The 17,740-nt window shown below is 39.5% G+C and overlaps 2 protein-coding genes across 4 annotated transcripts; one reads left to right on the forward strand and one right to left on the reverse strand.

Annotated features, from left to right (window-relative positions):
- The first annotated feature begins 864 nt into the window (after positions 1-864).
- Positions 865-9,966, forward strand: acbd5a (acyl-CoA binding domain containing 5a). 2 transcript variants are annotated; one of them, XM_072451095.1, is made up of 14 exons: positions 865-1,007; positions 1,261-1,388; positions 3,535-3,655; positions 4,011-4,083; positions 4,538-4,655; positions 4,743-4,775; positions 5,163-5,351; positions 5,520-5,684; positions 5,939-6,021; positions 6,097-6,298; positions 6,364-6,566; positions 7,846-7,905; positions 7,999-8,108; positions 8,181-9,966. In XM_072451095.1, the coding sequence occupies exons 2-14, from the start codon at positions 1,286-1,288 to the stop codon at positions 8,191-8,193; spliced, it is 1,473 nt and encodes a 490-aa protein (XP_072307196.1). In that variant the 5' UTR covers positions 865-1,007; positions 1,261-1,285; the 3' UTR covers positions 8,194-9,966. The 2 variants fall into 2 exon arrangements, with proteins under 2 accessions (XP_072307196.1, XP_072307197.1); XM_072451096.1 differs by lacking the exon at positions 4,743-4,775 and having other exon boundaries at positions 867-1,007.
- A 274-nt stretch (positions 9,967-10,240) lies between these two features.
- On the reverse strand, positions 10,241-17,300 carry mastl (microtubule associated serine/threonine kinase-like). Of its 2 annotated transcripts, XM_072451097.1 has the most exons (13): positions 17,114-17,300; positions 16,890-17,027; positions 16,428-16,567; positions 16,265-16,353; positions 16,070-16,176; positions 15,838-15,997; positions 15,622-15,767; positions 13,184-14,122; positions 12,432-12,570; positions 12,303-12,323; positions 11,215-11,328; positions 11,045-11,146; positions 10,241-10,429 (listed from the first exon to the last, which is right to left on the reverse strand). In XM_072451097.1, the coding sequence occupies exons 1-13, from the start codon at positions 17,264-17,266 to the stop codon at positions 10,272-10,274; spliced, it is 2,406 nt and encodes an 801-aa protein (XP_072307198.1). In that variant the 5' UTR covers positions 17,267-17,300; the 3' UTR covers positions 10,241-10,271. The 2 variants fall into 2 exon arrangements, with proteins under 2 accessions (XP_072307198.1, XP_072307199.1); XM_072451098.1 differs by lacking the exon at positions 12,303-12,323 and having other exon boundaries at positions 10,242-10,429.
- Positions 17,301-17,740: the final 440 nt, after the last annotated feature.

Genomic DNA, 17,740 nt, shown 5'->3' on the forward strand with positions numbered 1-17,740 from the left:
GTTTCTTGCATGGATAAGTCATAAGTTATGTTTTGTTTGTGCAGACGCATTTACCCAATTATGTGTCAGCTTCCCATTAAATCTATGTTGTGAGATTCAATTACAGGTGCACTATGTTGCTTTTCCAATGGTGGGTCCGTCACCTGTTCGACTATGTTATTGTCAGATCTGTGAACAGGAGACCTCACTCTCAGAAAGAATGTTTTTGGCAGTTTTGGTGCAATAAAACACTTGCTATGAAATAAGTGAGATAAATAAGTTTGATGTCATATAATAGCATCTCTATAGTGGACCCTCAACCAGAAAAGTTACATAGAGCACGCATAGTGCAAGTCTATTTCTATAGGCTGCATAATCATGTGCTAGAATCTTTATTTGCATAACATAAGCTGTTCTCCAGCTCAATTTTGAACTATTGGAAGCAATTGTCTGTATTTTGATAGGATTTATTTATAACGCGTTGACACCATATTTTCTGTCTAGTAAACACATTTATTCTAATGTATAAATAAACACATTGATAGTATGCTTATCAAAAAATACTTATTTTTTTTAACTAAAACTTGACCATAGATCCATGAACTTTAACCCGCAGTTCGATAAATATCAAAGTGAGATGTCGCTTCTTTTCTTTCTATGATCATATCCTTTCAATCGAGGGGAGGGGGCAGAGGGAGGAGCGTGTAATGTCAGCGCAGAGGCTGATGGGACTTGTAGTTTAATGGAAGATTTGACACAAATTATAGTAGTTTCATATATTCAATTAAAACGTGCATTTTGTGTCAGCATTTCACTTTCAAGTAAAATCGACTGACATAAAACTGCGCCAAATTACAATAAAAATAACAAAAATAAGAACTGCTTTGCTTCTTAGCTTGTATGCGCTTCGTTAGGCACTCCATCTCCCAGAATGCTTTGCGTTTTGCTTCATTACTCTGTTCATGGCGTCTCTTCTTAAGCTCGAGACAGGTCGCCTTCTGACAAACAGTTAGAGCAGTCAAATCACGGTAAGTGACATGCCGTTTTAAACCACCTGCGCACTTTGCGCTACTAAACTGCGCGTATTGTCGAATGTGCGCTAGTGTGGACGCGGCTAAAGCCCCGGTCACACAGCCTCTTGTGGTCCACAGGTTACACAGCAGTGATAACGCTGTTGTTATGATGCACTTTAGCCCCGTTTCTTAGCCGCTTTAGTTGGCTTTATGGCTGATGTTTGACGAGCATAATTAGCTGATGCGTTTATGTTCTCATTTGTCTCAGTGGATCTCTTTAGTCCCGCTTGACCATGGAGGTGGAGAGTGTCCAGACCCTAGAGGAGGGCAGTCTGCCTTTGACCCAGCTGAGGTTTGAGGCCGCTGTCAAAGTCATCAAGAGCTTACCCCCGGACGGTAAGTGACCGAACAGTGTTGTGTTGTCTCCCACTTACAAACACAAACTGGGCCAGGTTTGGAAGAGGGAGGCCTTTGAATCAGCTCGTTTGTTCTGCCTGGATCTTATGCGACTTACAAACAGTAATCTGATTAACAAAGTGAGCAGCCTAGACTTTCCCATTCAGTTTACAACACTCTTTCCTAAAACAAGTGTACGAGGTGCAAGGCGAGTGTGTAGAAACTCATTTAGAGTTCATATCTTTTCTGAAATAATGTAAAAACAGATATAGACCATGTCAAGGGATAAAATGTACAGTATTTTAAAAAGACAGATTTGTAGGTGCAGGTTACAAATTAACAACAACAATAATAATGATTCATATTAATTAACACAAAACTTGAATATCAAGAACATGATCTAACTAGAAGTCGTGCAATGGCAAGAAGTCATTGCAAGTGCGTAATGCATGGCCATAGTTGCCATAATCATTGAATCACGACGTTAATATGCTACAAGTACTGGAACTACAAGTACTGGAACTACAAGTACTGGAACTACAAGTACTGGAACTACAATTACTAGAACTACAAAGTAGGACTTCAAACTCTGGAAGTGTAACTGAAATTCCACCAGATTCTCATTGAAATCACCACAGACAATGATTGGATGAATGTCGTTTAGTTACTTTTAATGGCGGTTGGCAGCCAACTGAAAAGGTGCATTTACCTACTGTAGTAGTTGCTGTAGTTGTACGTCTTTAAAGTATGAGCATTCTTCTTCTGTTGTGTTTTATGGCGGTTGGTATCCAAGTGTTACATTACCGCCACCCACTGTAGTTGTTGTTGTTGTTGTTGTTTTATGGCGGTTGGCATCCAAGTGTTGCATTACCGCCAGACTTTATTCCTTGCGCGTCTCAGACTTTAGACTTTATTATTTTTAGACTTCATTCTTCAGAAGCACAGGACTTCAAAGCCCACGAGTTCTTCTTCTTCTTCTTCGATATATATGCTTTATATCGTCACATGGATTCAATTCCTTTCCACTTTGATCTCATGGGCTTTAAAGACAATGAAACATGGACACAGAAACTACAGTAGGTAGCGGTTATGGAACACTTGGATATCAACCGCCATAAAACACTAAAGAAGAAGAAGAAAGTAGTCTGTATGAACCTGCTGTGGTAAAAGTGATCCACAGTGACGAGAAGTAACGTGAGTACATCACTGCTCACCTTTACAGTCCAGGCTGAGGCGCAGATGAAACCTTTATTTTTTATTTATTTTATTTTGTTTTATTTATTGAATATGTTTGAATATAATTATAATACGCTACATAAGACTGAAACACACTACAAGTACAAGGATTACTAGAATTTTAAAAATACAATAATGTTCTACAACGTAGTACTATTACTACAAGGTGGTGGTAGTAGTAGTACTACCTACCTGGACCTACCTAAATATCTATAACACTACAAACCTGAAAACACACTGTAAGCCTCTTTGTAAACACCAAAATTAATATTGCATGTAGTACTACAACCTACAACATAGTACTAATAGTACTGTTCAGGATATGGCCTACGTAATGCATTACACAGTCACTGAATAAAAGCTACCGATAAAAGGCTGCAAAAGCTTTGTATGTATAACGTAAAAAGAACAGACACTTCTGCACTTTTTTGTGTGTCTGGTTTAGCACATTTCTGATGGACTACCATAATATTGTCAGCGGACAATCAAAAAAATATAAAAAGTTAAACTTTCATCGATATCGCTCACGTCTAGGCCCGTCACAATAACATATTTTGAAGTGCGAGAAGTTCCTGATAAATTATGATGATGATTGAAGTGACTTTGTGCCTCTAACACAATAACCTTAAAGTAGGATAATCACAGTAAACCCTTTTCTAAATGTAGAATATTGTTAACATGATCTGAAAACAAATAAATAGCCGAATGAAACGGTGAAGTATATTTATTGGTATCTATAATAAGTCTTATTTTTACTTAGTCACTTATTCAACCCTCTACAATTAAAATCCTACCGTACTATAAAAATTAACTGTTCGATCAATTCCATGTTTTTAACCATTTTCAAACCATGTAATAAACATTATTTCCAGCCGTATGCTAATGATCAACTTGTTCTCTTTTGTTGCAGGCCCATTTCAGCCGTCCAATGACATGATGCTGAAATTCTATAAGTTTTACAAACAAGCCACGGTGGGACCATGTAACGTACCACGGCCTGGGTTTTGGGACGCAGTTGGCAAAGCTAAATGGTAATAACAAATACATACACGTCTTTATTGCCGAATAACAACCAAACATGGCCCCAGATCTAACAATATGTGTGACCTGTGGACATTGCGCAGTTGTTTCCTCTTCCTTGTGTTTCTCCAGTGTCAGGTTGTGTGAGGTGAAAAAAATACTCATTACAGAGTCACCAAATTGCCAACAAGCCCCAGTTAAATATTCTCTTTTGCTGGTGTGAACTGTGGTAGTTCTGACCCTTGGTACCATTGAGATAACTAGCTCACAGTGACCTAAATAAACTGGGAGTGAACATAACATAAAGTTACCTTAAAATGACCCAAAACATTGCAAATGTGTGTTCTAAATGGTGTTTCTTCGCAGGGATGCATGGAACTCTCTTGGCGATATGTCCAGAGAGGAAGCCATGGCTGCATATGTGGATGAAATGAAGCTGGTATGTTCTTTTGCTGTATTTCACTAGAATGTAGGGCTGTAGACTTAAGAAATACCAAGTCCCTGCCGATCCATTCATGAGTCGACTGAGAATAGAATGTGGCAAACTGCACACTATGTATTTATCGGTAAAAGGGCTGATTAAACTCTCAAATCTTCAGCTATCAATTTTATTTTTCTGTTTTCCCATAGAAATCTGTACATAAAATAACTTAATTGACCAAAACAAGCTTCTAGTGACCATTTAATTGACTAAACAGCAGTACAAGAATGTTTAAAATCTCCAGTTTATTTTGAAAATCTTATCTTCTTTACCCTAAGGAAACAGGATGGATTTATGATGTTTACTTCTGTGTTTGATTAATGGATTTGCAAGGGACACTTCAAACACTAGCATTGATAACAAGCGCCATTATGATTTGGTAATCCCTTGTTGTTTGCCGCGGCGGTTGCAGATCCTGGAGGGCATGCCCATGACCCCAGAGGTGGAGGAGCTGCTGCGCGTGCTGGGGCCCTTCTACGAGCTGGTGGAGGAGAGGAAGAAGATCACGCAGATCTCAGACTTAAGTTCAGGTGATTGTCTGTCCCGCGCCGCACTCTGCCGCTCAGCCTCCCTGTGGCCTGTAACTTTCTTTTGAAATCTGCTTTTGACATGCTCAGCCCGTTTGACAATGTTTGCTAGGCAACTGGAAGGCAAGTAAACATGTGTAATATCCAATTCTTTGTTTGGTGTTCTAGTACTAAAACTGCTCAGATAGATAGTCCATAGTTCAGTGCAGTAGCTCTTTAGCATCCACTCCCACATCTATCCCGATCCCTTCCCCTTTTTACTTAAAAAGCTTTAGTTGTTGAATAAATGTAGAATATAGTATTGAATTATGAAGACCTTTCTATTGAGGCTGTGCAATGAATTTATATTGACAAGTTTGTTCTGTGTGAGGAAATACTTTGGCCCAGTCCTACTTTACTTACTATTCACTGAAATGTAACTTCTTAATCTTCCAATCTATACAAGTTTTCCCCAAAGCACTGAATCTTTGCCTTGTATAAAGTGCCTACAATGGCCCCTTTGTTGTGCAGGCTTCGGGACAATGATGAATTCAATACAGACCAAGAGTGTGGCAAAGGACATTGTGAAGAATATGGAACTGAACGGCACGCTGGCGACCAAACCCCGGCTCACGTCTAGTACGAGAGAGGTGTCGGACGAGGAGCTGCAGGAGGAGGCCGAGGAAGAGGATGAAGAAGTCTTACAAGAGCACAAGAAAGGTACGTCAGAGCTGGGACACTGGGGGCGTGAAAACGTGCAACACAACAGTGAAACACGTATCATTTTTTATCTCTTTGATCTCTGTGAAAGTTGCTACATAAATGAAAGCTACTTATAAATGATAATCAATAAAATAACTGTCTTTCTCGTTTTCATGTATTTTACAGAGAGGAGATCGCCAAGGAAGAAAGGCTCGGCTCGAAGACATTTGGCGAATGGTAAAATGTCCAATGGTGGAACGCACCTCACCAACGGGAACCATTCAAAAGCTGTTCTGAACAGCGACGACCCCGAGGAAGCGTTAGAGCCTGTGCTGAACGGACACCGTGCAGGTCTGACATGTCTCCATAGTGATCTTTTATAGATGGAATGATAGAGCTGTCTTCATACTTCACCCACGTCACACTGCGGCCCATGCGGTTTCTAGGTTACACGAGGACAGTCTGCTATTGTTATTCAGTATTTGGGCTTTGGGAATTATTGAGTTCATCTTGGAAATTAAATATAGTTAATTGTGTGGTTAATTATTTGATCCAAGAGAGACTTCACAACGGGTTAAAGTTCTACATTTTTCATCCTTAAACAGATGGAGCAGCTCCTAATCATTTGGCCAGCGATTCCGACAGTGAGGTCTATTGTGACTCTATCGACCAGTTTGGACAAGAGGAGGTAAGCCACACCCGGAAAACAAACACTTCATAATTACATGTCCTTTTGACTACAACATGCGCACGTCACCGTCAGAGCTCTGAGCGCAACCGCGCCATCGACGACCTGGAGGAGGAGGAGAGCCACGGTCTCCAGGACTCGGCCGGACCGGTGCGGGACGATGCAGAAGCACAGGGCGCTCAGTGCGCAGGAGAAGATGAGAAGATCGCAGGGGCCAAGCAGAGACCTGGCACGGGCGGAGATGTGTCCGGCAGCTCCACGCCCACACAACCACCCGGTACGATTTTGACATTTTAACCACAGTTTGATATTTACAGTAAAAGAAACATGTTTTTTTTCTAGCTTCTTTGCCACATGGAACCGGTTCTGGGGCTGTAGTACCGATGCACGGCGGTGGAGACGGAGACGGGGGGAACTGGGGAGGGCCAACAACACCAGGGCTCAATCTGAATGAGCAGATCGTGGTGGCGTTGGCCAGGTTACAGGAGGACATGCAGAGCGTTCTGGGGAGACTGCACACACTGGAGGCCCTGACTGCATCCCAGGTCGGTCTATGAAAACGACTTTTATCCATGAACAGCAGCTTTATTCAACTGTTTTTACTGACGCAAATCAGGGTCGCTGCGGGGTCTTAAAAGCATTCAAAAGTATTACATTTCATGCCAAATTTAAGACTTTAAAAGCGTTACATTCTACAAAATAATAATCAATTTACAGTATAATGATTATACTGTATTTTTGTCAGAATATCTTTTCATATTTTGTGTTAGGCAAAATTGGCAACTCTAAATTGGCCCTAGTGACTGAATGTGAGAGTGAATGTAATGTCTGTAATGTCTATGTCTCTGTGTTGGCCCTGCGACGAGTTGGCCACTGTACCCCGCCTAAGGCCCGAAGTCACTGGGATAGGCTCCAGTCACCCACGACCCCGAAAGGGAACAAGCGGTAGAAAATGGATGAATGGATGTTTTTAAAGTTATCAGTCATTGACAAGCAGGCAGTTGGTCTTTTTTTTTATTTATATATTTTGTATCCAACGTGGTTTTCTTTTAAATTAATTGTTTTTTTTTATAGCTAATCAAAAAGAAAAGATTACCAGCCCCACAGACAGCTTAGCAACGCGCTGCACTCACGGTTATTCAAACAGTTGCATAGTGTAGTTTATTTGCCCAATTTGATAAAAAGAACACTCCGCTCCTGCTTTCCTTTTCTCTTCTGGATCTGCCTTGAATTCAGAGTCCATAGAGCACAAATAGAACAATGGAAGATGAGTGTTCAGGATCACAAAAACACGGTAAAGAAAGGAGATGATCCGCTCAACTCGATAAACTCCAAAGAAATATTGATTCTGTTCTTACCACAGTGACGTTTCAGGCCCCGCCCTTCATCAAAGTGTAGCTCGGAGCATCTGTTATAGAGGAGCTCGATGAGAGGTCACATGATCACATTTATGTCAAAGAAATGAATGGTGCACATTTTTGTATTTTCCATTTCATGTACATGATCACCATCAACTGTTTTTTTGGGGAAAAGAACATATTACAAAAAGTGATCCAACTACTGCTGATGAGGTTACATATCATGAATACCTGTATACAGAGTGCAGTTTTTATGCTGCTTTTTAATTAGAATTTTTTTTATAAAATTCACTCAGATTTCACCGTACAACACTTTGGAAACCGTGTTGTTTCTAAAATGTGCTATAGAAATAAAGTGGATGCATTTTTGACCATTCAGTTGAAAAAATACTATTCGAAATCAGATTTACTTAAATGTGTGTGTATATATATTCAAATCACATTATAAATATGCTTATTTCAACAGGGCCGCTCAATGGTTTTGTCTCCTAATTCGCCCGCAACCTCAGTAAACAAGAGGAATCGGGTAACTCACTTAAATCATCAAATATCCAGTCAAAGTCAAATCATCTGAAAGTTTACATACATTTTCTACTTTTTTTCTTAATGTTTTTTCTAGAAACCGTCCTGGTGGCCTTTTGACATTTCTCCCACGAGTTTGGCCTTCGCTGTGATCTGGCCGTTCGTAGTGCAGTGGCTCTTGCGTGTCTTCTTGCACAAAAGGAGGAGGTACAGCAAATCTACGGAATCCACTCTGTATCAATCCTTTTCAATTCCTAATACCCATTCTCTCTTTTCCAGAAGGATCAACTGAAACCTGCCGTGTTTACGATTCATCCAAATGTCCAGATGGGTTGTTAAAACTCCCCGACCTGTGATTCGCTTTTGCACTAAGGAGAAAGCACCAGGAACATATTTGAATCATGTTCTGGGGATTAGAAAGAGCAGGACAACCTTTTTTTTAAGGGATATCACCACTGTTTGAATCACAGTGTTAAAGGTTAAGTAGTCAATAACTGCAGTAGCTTTCCAGTTCATTTTATACAGCTTCGTTGCACAAGAAATGGCCTCGTACATTTTTGTTTCGCTTGATACGTTTCAGTTTCTTAGATCATATTTCCCACTAGTCGCCCATGCAATGCTGCTAAATCTATAACTGTAGAGTAGAACAGACGACTGAATGTTTTGAGTCATGTCTGTTCAAACAATTTCAAAATCGTATTGGATATTTATTGTGTTTTCGGAGGGTTACTATGAAGGCAGATGTTTATGAGATGTACTATGACGTCACCTGAACATTACCATATTTCCTCATTCTTTTGATGGGCTGATCCAGAGTGCCTCAACAACATCACAAGGTACAAGCGCGTGGCATTATGATTTCGCAATGCGGTGTAAAGTGTAGCAGGACCAAATAATCACTCGTCCGACCTAGTGAGCCATTTGAAGAATCCCAATCTCACTTTTGAGTCACTGGAAGTTTTCTAGTTGAGGGTCCAACGAGATGTTGTTTTGCCTGGAATGTTCCACTAAATAGCATAAAACTTTAAAGTGCACATGACAGGTTGGACTTCACATTTATATAAAACTCGAGTGAACATGATATTTACAGCTTTACTAAAAATGTAGTGTAGGAAATGTATGAAAGGTAAATTTTTAACGTTTTGGCATTTGCCGAAACGTTCCTCTCCACCTTAAATAAAAATTCACCTTTTAGAGAAATGTGAAGTCGAACCTGTCATGTGCAGTTTAATGTTTTTCTCAGATGTTCCACATGCCTTCTCAACACACCTGCTGTAGAAGGCGTTTGAAGCACCATCTTCTTATGAGAGTTAGTAAAGTAGTTCCTGCTGCTTTTTAAATGGTTTAAAGTTATAATCCTGATTTTTCGAAAAGAAAAAAAATATATTTTCTGTTTTTAGAACTCTTTTTACAATTATTATTTTTTTTTCACAAAATGCAACTTGACTCATAAAACTGATAAATATTTACCACAAGTTCTATCTCACTAAACAAAACATGAGAACCTGTCGTGCACTTTAATCTCCACGGAAACGACCCACCCAAGTCTTTTTTAAATAATAAATGATAAAACAACAAAATATCAATAAAAGCAGCTGGAATGAAATGAAAGATGGATACATTTAACACTTTAATAACATTCTAGGCAAGGCTAACCGGCAGCAGACCCTCAAACATCAAGTTTCATTGTTCACCTTTTAATTTGAAATATAGTGGTATTTTGTTGTATAAACCATGTGTGATAATTACTGTAAGAGTGTAATGTGGAAACATGAGTGACTGCCGTGATACCAATTGTTTGCAGAGCTCTATAATTAATGTATGCTTCACTGTAGCTGTGCAATTTATTTGGATGAATGAAATGCAATATTTTCATTGCATTCTCGTGTACTAATAATGTAATGATCTTATTTACAGAGGTTGCATCTGCACTAATCTTTTCAAGAGCCATTTTTGTTTGAATAGTTTACCTTTCTACTGAAAAGGCTTTCTCACCTCTCTGCCTGTGGATAGAGTGGTGTTTGCATGTGATAATCCAAACCTCTAATAAAACTTTCAAAAATAATACATATTTTGTGTATGTTATTATAGTGTTAAATTCATTTTGTTAGCACTGCACACCCTGTCTCAGTGGTGTACTCATGGGTCTCAGCTTCCTGTTTATAGGTGATATCTGGAGGGCTAATAGTCATTTTGAATTGTTATTTGCTGAAGCAACACTGCTATTTATTACCCTGAAACACGTGAGCACAGAAGGGAGATTTAGTTTTATTGTCAGTGAATATGGTGCAACATAAAGCATTGAATAATAGTGAAATTATATAAATTTAAGGGTTAAATAAATACACTTTAATAGCAGGTAAAATAGCCCTAAAGACTAAAGCCAGACACAGCGATGTGTTCAGCGTTGTTCCGTGCATCGAAGTAGGAGGTGTCGGTCTCGTCTTCAGGCTGAGGAATGAAGGGCATGGGCTGATTCTGCAGGTTGTCCCAGTCCATGTCCTCGAACAGAGGGTGGGTCTTCAGTTCTGGAAGGACAAAAAAGGAATATCCGATGGTTTCCTAATGGTAAATGATTAAACTCTCTTACACAAACTCAATTTCAGTTTGGATTACTTTGCTAATCAATCTAGATTTTTTTTGAATAGATTCATTTTCAGACCGCAGAAGGCCAGGGAAAATAAGATTTTAACTCAATTTGATCCGGATTAAGCTTAAACGATACCATTTGCGGACATTCTGATGAAAAATAACAATTATTCAAAATTAGTGGATGATTAATTTCAATATTGAAATAGCTGTGATTATTTATTCAACTAACCGTTTAAGCCCTAGTTCATTCTTAAACTTTACACAGCATTTTAACAGAAATTTGGACTATTTGAGGTCAAGTCGAAAGAAAGAAAGAAGAAAGACTAATCCAAAAAGTGGCAAAACAACAAGAAATAGACTTAGACTTATATCATACATTGTTCAAGTTTGAGATTCACACTTTAAATCCAAGTATGCCCGACTACATCATTAGGACTATTAATGTGTTTACATGTTTCCTTGCTGTGTCTTGTTTCTATTCTCGTCTGTTTTTGTGTGTGTTGTATTAAAAAAAAACTGGGGGGAAAACCAAAAAGACACAAAGTTCTCACCCTTCAGACCCGCCCTCTTGGTCATATCCATGGTGAGTAAGATTTCAATAGCATTTCTCGCATTGGAAGACAGCGCCTCCTCCTCCTCCGGCCAGGGAACATCTACAACACATTAGTCTCAGTAATGTGCTCGTTGCAGTTTCAAACAATCCTTTCATCCTCAAACATACCTCTGTTGAGAATATTCTGGAAGACGAGCTGAGGGGTCTCATCGTTGAAGGGGGGCACACCTGTGAGGAACTCGAAAAGACACACCCCCAGAGCCCACCAGTCCACCATGAAGTCTGCAGAGGAAACAACAGTTAGCAGAGTACAGCAGAGCGTCATATAAAGCGCTGCGGTTAGAGAGTGCACTACAGCGTGTTCGGCTGTGGCAGAAGCAGGGGCCGGTTAGAGGGAACGGAGGGAGGTCTAGAACCATGATTATGAGATTACAGATTTATGTTAAGATATACAGTTTAGGCTCGTCAAAAGTATTCAAATAAAATCAGATACAAATTGATACTGAAACTAGTAGAGAAAACAGGTACTCATTTGATCAAGTATCGATACAAATAGAAATGTAACCTTTCCTGGTTTATCAGAACTAATGTAAGACCACAATGTTAAATAAAGACAAAATTATCAGAAGAATGGGAAAGGAGAATATTCCTGAGTATAAATATTACATTTTAAATTTTTGTATGTTTTGTATTCATAAAGGAGACTTTAATTCCCTAGTTATGACCAAATATTACATTATTGTAGCTTAAAAGGACATAATTAGTGAGTAATGAGAATTTGACTGAATCAGTAACTAGAATTCATGTTTATGAAGATAAAGAGGAACTTGGAGACATTCACCCCAAACGCATTAGCCTTTTGGACAGACAGCAAGGGAAATGCCCAAAACAAATCCCATCTGCGAAGCCAAGCCCTAGCATATTAAACCCTTCACTATTCCAAAATTCTATTCATGTTATGAGATTACATTATCTTGGGCCCATTATCACTTGAAAAGGTCATGGCATGATAACTTCACATCAAAATAAGTAACCCAAATGAACTTAAGAACAGAAACATTGAAATCTTCCTGCTCTTAATAAAGTGTTAGGGTAATGTTAGCACCCTCTTCAATCACACTCTGTAGCCCATTACCACTGATCAAATCCACAGTTCAATCAACAGTTCAAGACACTGAAACGTGGAAGTGAAGAGGAATCAGCTGCTTGGGCGCCATGCAAGCTTGCCTGCAAACACACCCATGTTTTTAACTTACCACATGGAGACCTTCCTGAAACTTAAAGAGAAAGCCTGTCACGTGGGTTCTAGTGTCGATATACGCCCAAATCAACACACTCCATGTTTGTATATAATAAAGGGGAGTCTGTAGTAGTGTCTATCTTACCGTGTGGTTTACCCAGTAGCAGTTCAGGAGCCAGGTAGTCAGGGGTTCCTAAAATCTGAGCCCCTTCGATCGGAGCAGCCCCCCTCCGAACACTCTTTGGAGTTCTGAACGGGGTCTGGGACGTTGACGTAAGCGGAGTCTGAAAGATTAAGGGTTTAGAATTCACATTTTGTATATAAAGCTACACTGCCTGAGCAAAAAGAAAGTGGCCACAGACAAAACAAGTTGTTGGATTGCCTTTAGCTTTGATTACAGCACGCATGTGATGTGGCATAGTTTTAATAAGCTTCTGCAATATTAAAAGATCCATTTCCACCCAGTGTTGCATTCATTTTTTAACAAAGCTCTTGTATTGATGATGGGAGAGTGTCCACTACATACAGCCTTCTCCAGCTCGTCCCAAACACTCTCGGTTGGGTTTTCTTTTTTGCTGCAACAAAACACTGTCCTATTAAATACCAAATAGAAGAAACGTGAAATTGGATTGAAACTTTTTTTTTTACTCTTGATTTGATTGATGTTACATCTGTTTGTGTCCAAAAGAACCAAGTCCAAATTATGCCAGAGACATAAGCTTTACAGTGGTTTGGACCTGGTTTAGTTAACAGATGAACAATTTGGAAAAAAAATATAGAGGAATAACTTTATTATAGAAATAACTTTTAGCAATTTAAAGGAATTCACTTTTTTTCTTCCCCATTACATAACGTTTTATTATTTAGTTATGACTGATGCTGAAATTGGATACTTACGTGACACAGAGAGCTGCTGAATCTCTTTCGTTTCTGCATTGGTGTTGCATTTAACGAATGACACGACGTGGTCACATCCATGCTATCGACTGACCCCAAGCTGAACCTGGACACTTCTGACACATTGGACCGATTTATGGAACTGTGGTAGCTACGGAAAACCACAGCATTCTTTGGCTTGAGAAATGAAGGAGACTGCAGTACACCGGAATCTCCATCTTGAAATCGATTTAAAAATGGAGATTGCCCGTCCCGGTTCGCCATATGCCCCAATTTTGGCGTTTCGTTCATAACATCACGGGACGTTTTCGTCGACGGCGATTCTTTGTTTCTGCTGTTCTCATCAGGAGATTTGGAATTTCTGTTCGTCCAGTTGTGGCTTGTCTTTAAAACAGCGTGGCTGTCGATAACGGGTGACGTTTCATGCATAGAACCGTCAGAGTCCAAACTTAAACTTCTACAAACGTCTCCAGCTTGTCCAAGAGGAGACGTGAAACTTGAATGAGACAAGTCCTTGGCTCCCTCTTCGAATACATCTTCAATAGGTTCTTCCAGTTCAGAAAACAGAGATTTGGCCACGGGGATGGGACTAGAGCGTTTGGGAAGTCTATTCTCAGAACAAGCCATGAAGTCGCTTAAGTTGATGGTGGAGAATGTTCCCGTCAGGCCCGTGTGAAACTTGGCATTCTCGTCTGGAATCTCAAAGCACCTTTTGTAGTTGACTGTGCTCTTCTTAGCGTAGATCTCAATCTGGTCTGGGCTACGTTCCAACTGGGAGTATCTTCTCTTATTAGAAGACGTATTAATGGAGGAATTGAGCTCTGTTGCTGAACTGGTGGTCTGCTTGTCTGCGTTTGACCTCATCTCTTGGTCCTGATCAAGCCGTGGTTTGGACTCTGAAACCTTGCTCTTCAAATCACTGTGGTGCATGTTCTCTTTCTGGAACACAAAGGACAATTTAAACATGTTTTTCTTATTATGACGTTGTTTAGTGAGCTAGTTCCTGTGGTAAATAATTATCTATCTCAATCCAGTAGATGCACGGCTGCCATTGAAAGCAACAACAACAACAACAACAACGGAAGTAACTCCCAAGAATCACAACTACAGTGGGTGGCAGCGGTGTGACACTATGGATACCAACCGCCATCAAACACCAAAGAAGATAGTTTAATCAGTCAGTTAACAAAATAAAAGTGTTCTCCGGTGTAATTATTTGTCAAATCATAACTATTGTATGATTCAAATGGATTTAGATGTTTTGTTTACATCTGGTTGCTCTACCCAAATGTGTAATCTATGTATCATATGGACTTTAAAGTATATTCATCAAAACATGTGCTTTAAACATTTATGTATGGGAGTGTCTACAGAGCTGCGGCGCGCGGCCGAAACTGCCATGTTATTTTGTGCCGCGGCTCCTGAAACTGCTGCGCTATTTGACCGCGCCGGGTTAAGGTCAGGGTCAGGGTTAGGGTTAAGGTTAGGGTTAAGCTTAGGGTTAAGCTTAGGGTTAAGCTTAGGGTTAAGCTTAGGGTTAAGCTTAGGGTTAAGCTTAGGGTTAAGCTTAGGGTTAAGCTTAGCCATGAGGCTATATGGCAGTGCCGCGGCTCCTGAAACTGCTGCGCTATTTGACCGCGCCGGGTTAAGGTCAGGGTCAGGGTTAGGGTTAAGGTTAGAGTTAAGGTTAGGGTTAAGCTTAGGGTTAAGCTTAGGGTTAAGCTTAGGGTTAAGCTTAGGGTTAAGGTTAGGGTTAAGCTTAGGGTTAAGCTTAGGGTTAAGCTTAGGGTTAAGGTTAGGGTTAAGCTTAGGGTTAAGGTTAGGGTTAAGGTTAGGGTTAAGCTTAGGGTTAAGCTTAGGGTTAAGCTTAGGGTTAAGCTTAGGGTTAAGCTTAGGGTTAAGGTTAGGGTTAAGCTTAGGGTTAAGCTTAGGGTTAAGGTTAGGGTTAAGGTTAGGGTTAAGGTTAGGGTTAAGGTTAGGGTTAAGGTTAGGGTTAAGGTTAGGGTTAAGGTTAGGGTTAAGCTTAGGGTTAAGGTTAGGGTTAAGGTTAGGGTTAAGGTTAGGGTTAAGCTTAGGGTTAAGGTTAGGGTTAAGGTTAGCCATGAGGCTATATGGCAGTGCCGCGGTTCCTGAAACTGCTGGGCCATTTGACCGCGCCACGGCCTGTATGTATTACAAAGAAAAAAACTTGGTTTTCAGAAAAATCAAGGGCATTTGATGAAAACCTGAAGGAATCTACAAACGCAGGGAGAACATGCAAACTCCATGCAGAAAAAGAATACATTTTGGGACTAACTCTTAAATTTCTTTGATTTTGGTACATTTTAAATTGCAATTGAAAATGCTGTGGAAATTGAATGAAAGAAAACACTAATTGTTCCAGTTTAGTGTGGTCTAAGTAAATATAATATGTACTGTATGCCATTAGAGTGACCGACCTCCTCACACTCCCACATTGGACTGACTTCTCCTTCAGTGTCGGTGGTACTTGCTGCACTCATCGTCTCAAATCTCTTCCTGGTCTTAAGCAGTGAAGGAGTAAGATTCTGAGCGATACCATGTGGGCGAAACACACTTTTATGCACTGTAGAAGAGTCAATAGAGTAAAATATAGATAACAAAATGACAATAAAATGTTGAAAGGACACACATACTTTTTTTCGTGGAATGGGCAGAAAGAGAAAATGACTGATCTGTTATTTTAGTCATAGGCGAGCCCAGAGATTTATTCCTTTGTTTGATTTTGGCACAGGTCGCAGGACTAGACATTGCTGACATGCTGCAGTGGCGCTTCCCTTCTCCAGATGGGGTATTCTTTTTACATGAAACACAATTGTGAAAGGGCAACATAGAGTGGAGTAAATATTGTTAAAATCAACTACTTACAAAACCAAGATGGGTGATTAAAGATAGAATTTGACCAGGGGTTCGGAAGAATTCTTTATTAGGTTTTGCCAGTGATGGAGTAGTAAGAATATCTGTAAGGCTAAGCTCTGGTGGCAAAAGTTGACACAGAATTAAGGTTACTCAAGTTGACAATGAACAGCAGTCAATTCATTCTATACATTGAATGAGACTTACCTCTATCGAGCTTGACTTTGGACAAGCCAAAGTCTGTTAATTTTATATGTCCCTCGTTGGAAATAAGCATATTATCAGGCTTTAGGTCTCTAAAATGTATTATAAGATAAGTCAAAAATGTAACATAGCATCACATTGTATTGAATATGTAATACAGACAAACCTATGGATAATTCCATGGCGGTGAAGATAGTCCAAAGCCAGTGCCACCTCTGAAATGTATTTGACGGACATGTCCTGGTCAAAATATCCGTAAATATGCAGCAATGACTTGACATCTCCTCCAATAAGGTATTCCATGACCTTTTAGACAAAACAGATCGCATATGTTTATAAGATAAGATATTCCTTTATTGTCCACACATGGGGAAATTTCATTGTTGCAACGCAGTTAGATACAGAGGAAAAGGACAGGTAACTTATAGGAAGTTTAAAAAACACTCTTAATAGAATAACTCTTATAAACAAAAACTCCTATGGACAAAACCTCTCATTTCCTAATAAGGAATGAAGGGGAAAATAAATAAAGATACAAATAAAATTAAAATAAAATATAAAATATGTAATACATTATGTCCAGTATGTTAGCATGTTCAACGTTGACATCCATACTGTGGGCAATTACCAGATAGATTTTTGAGGCTGTCTGGAGGGAATAAAATAAATGGACCACAAAAGGGCTTTTGCTGAGAGCCAGGGCGTCTCTCTCTGCCTTCATTTGCCCCGTCATGTTTTTGACGACCATGTCTGCTTTCCTCATGACCTGCGATGATACAAATAAATACGGTTTTCACATATTTCTGTCTTAACTCACAGGAGTGATGATAATTTCAACTGTGCCTGCCTTACCTTTATTGCGTACAGTCGCGCATTGCACTTTTTTCGTGCAAGGTAGACTTTGCCGAAAGCTCCGCGGCTAATCGGTTTCAATACGACAAAGTCCTCAATCGGGGGCGGCTTCGGGACCTCCACCGCGATCTCACGCGGTTCATGCGTTTCCATATCCAGCTTTTTGCTCCTGCAACCCAGAAGAGTATTTACGCTACCATCCACCTCAAAGTAAACACTCGAATGGTGAAAAAAATATTTTGTTTTGAATTTTGAATTCTACACCTTTCGCGGGTCCTTCGGTATACTTTAGTCAGCTGTGGAAATGCCTGTTTGAAAAAAATAAACAAAGAAATAAATACAAATGTAATCTGTCTGGAAGGCTAAAAAAATAAATAATACAACCGTATTAATAGAAACACATTTTATAATACATCAATGAATGTCAAAAGAAAACATAAATACATTATAACAATACAATACAAGAATGAAAGATACAAAAAGCTATTCAAAATCGAACATACATCATTCAAATTATGTATGTTGGATGTTATTATATACATAGAATAATATACATTTTATGTGAATATTTTTACGTTACGCAAGGGTACGTGTATATTGTAAAATGCAATGACGTCAATTTGTAGT

The sequence above is a fragment of the Eucyclogobius newberryi genome, unplaced genomic scaffold (genome assembly GCF_026437365.1).
Source record: "Eucyclogobius newberryi isolate DKJ021-1_F unplaced genomic scaffold, fEucNew1.0.hap1 SCAF_18, whole genome shotgun sequence".
Classification (NCBI taxonomy): Eukaryota; Metazoa; Chordata; class Actinopteri; order Gobiiformes; family Gobiidae; genus Eucyclogobius; species Eucyclogobius newberryi.

Coding starts and splice junctions, on each gene's coding strand:
- acbd5a (XM_072451095.1), top strand. CDS start 1,286: ATGGAGGTGGAGAGTGTCCAGACCCTAGAGGAGGGCAGTCTGCCTTTG. Junction 3,656..4,010: donor GCAGTTGGCAAAGCTAAATG/GTAATAACAAAT, acceptor GTTTCTTCGCAG/GGATGCATGGAACTCTCTTG. Junction 6,022..6,096: donor ACCAGTTTGGACAAGAGGAG/GTAAGCCACACC, acceptor CGTCACCGTCAG/AGCTCTGAGCGCAACCGCGC.
- mastl (XM_072451097.1), bottom strand. CDS start 17,266: ATGGAAACGCATGAACCGCGTGAGATCGCGGTGGAGGTCCCGAAGCCG. Junction 16,177..16,264: donor CAAAGTCAAGCTCGATAGAG/GTAAGTCTCATT, acceptor TTTTGCCACCAG/AGCTTAGCCTTACAGATATT. Junction 12,571..13,183: donor TCAGCAGCTCTCTGTGTCAC/GTAAGTATCCAA, acceptor TTAATCTTTCAG/ACTCCGCTTACGTCAACGTC.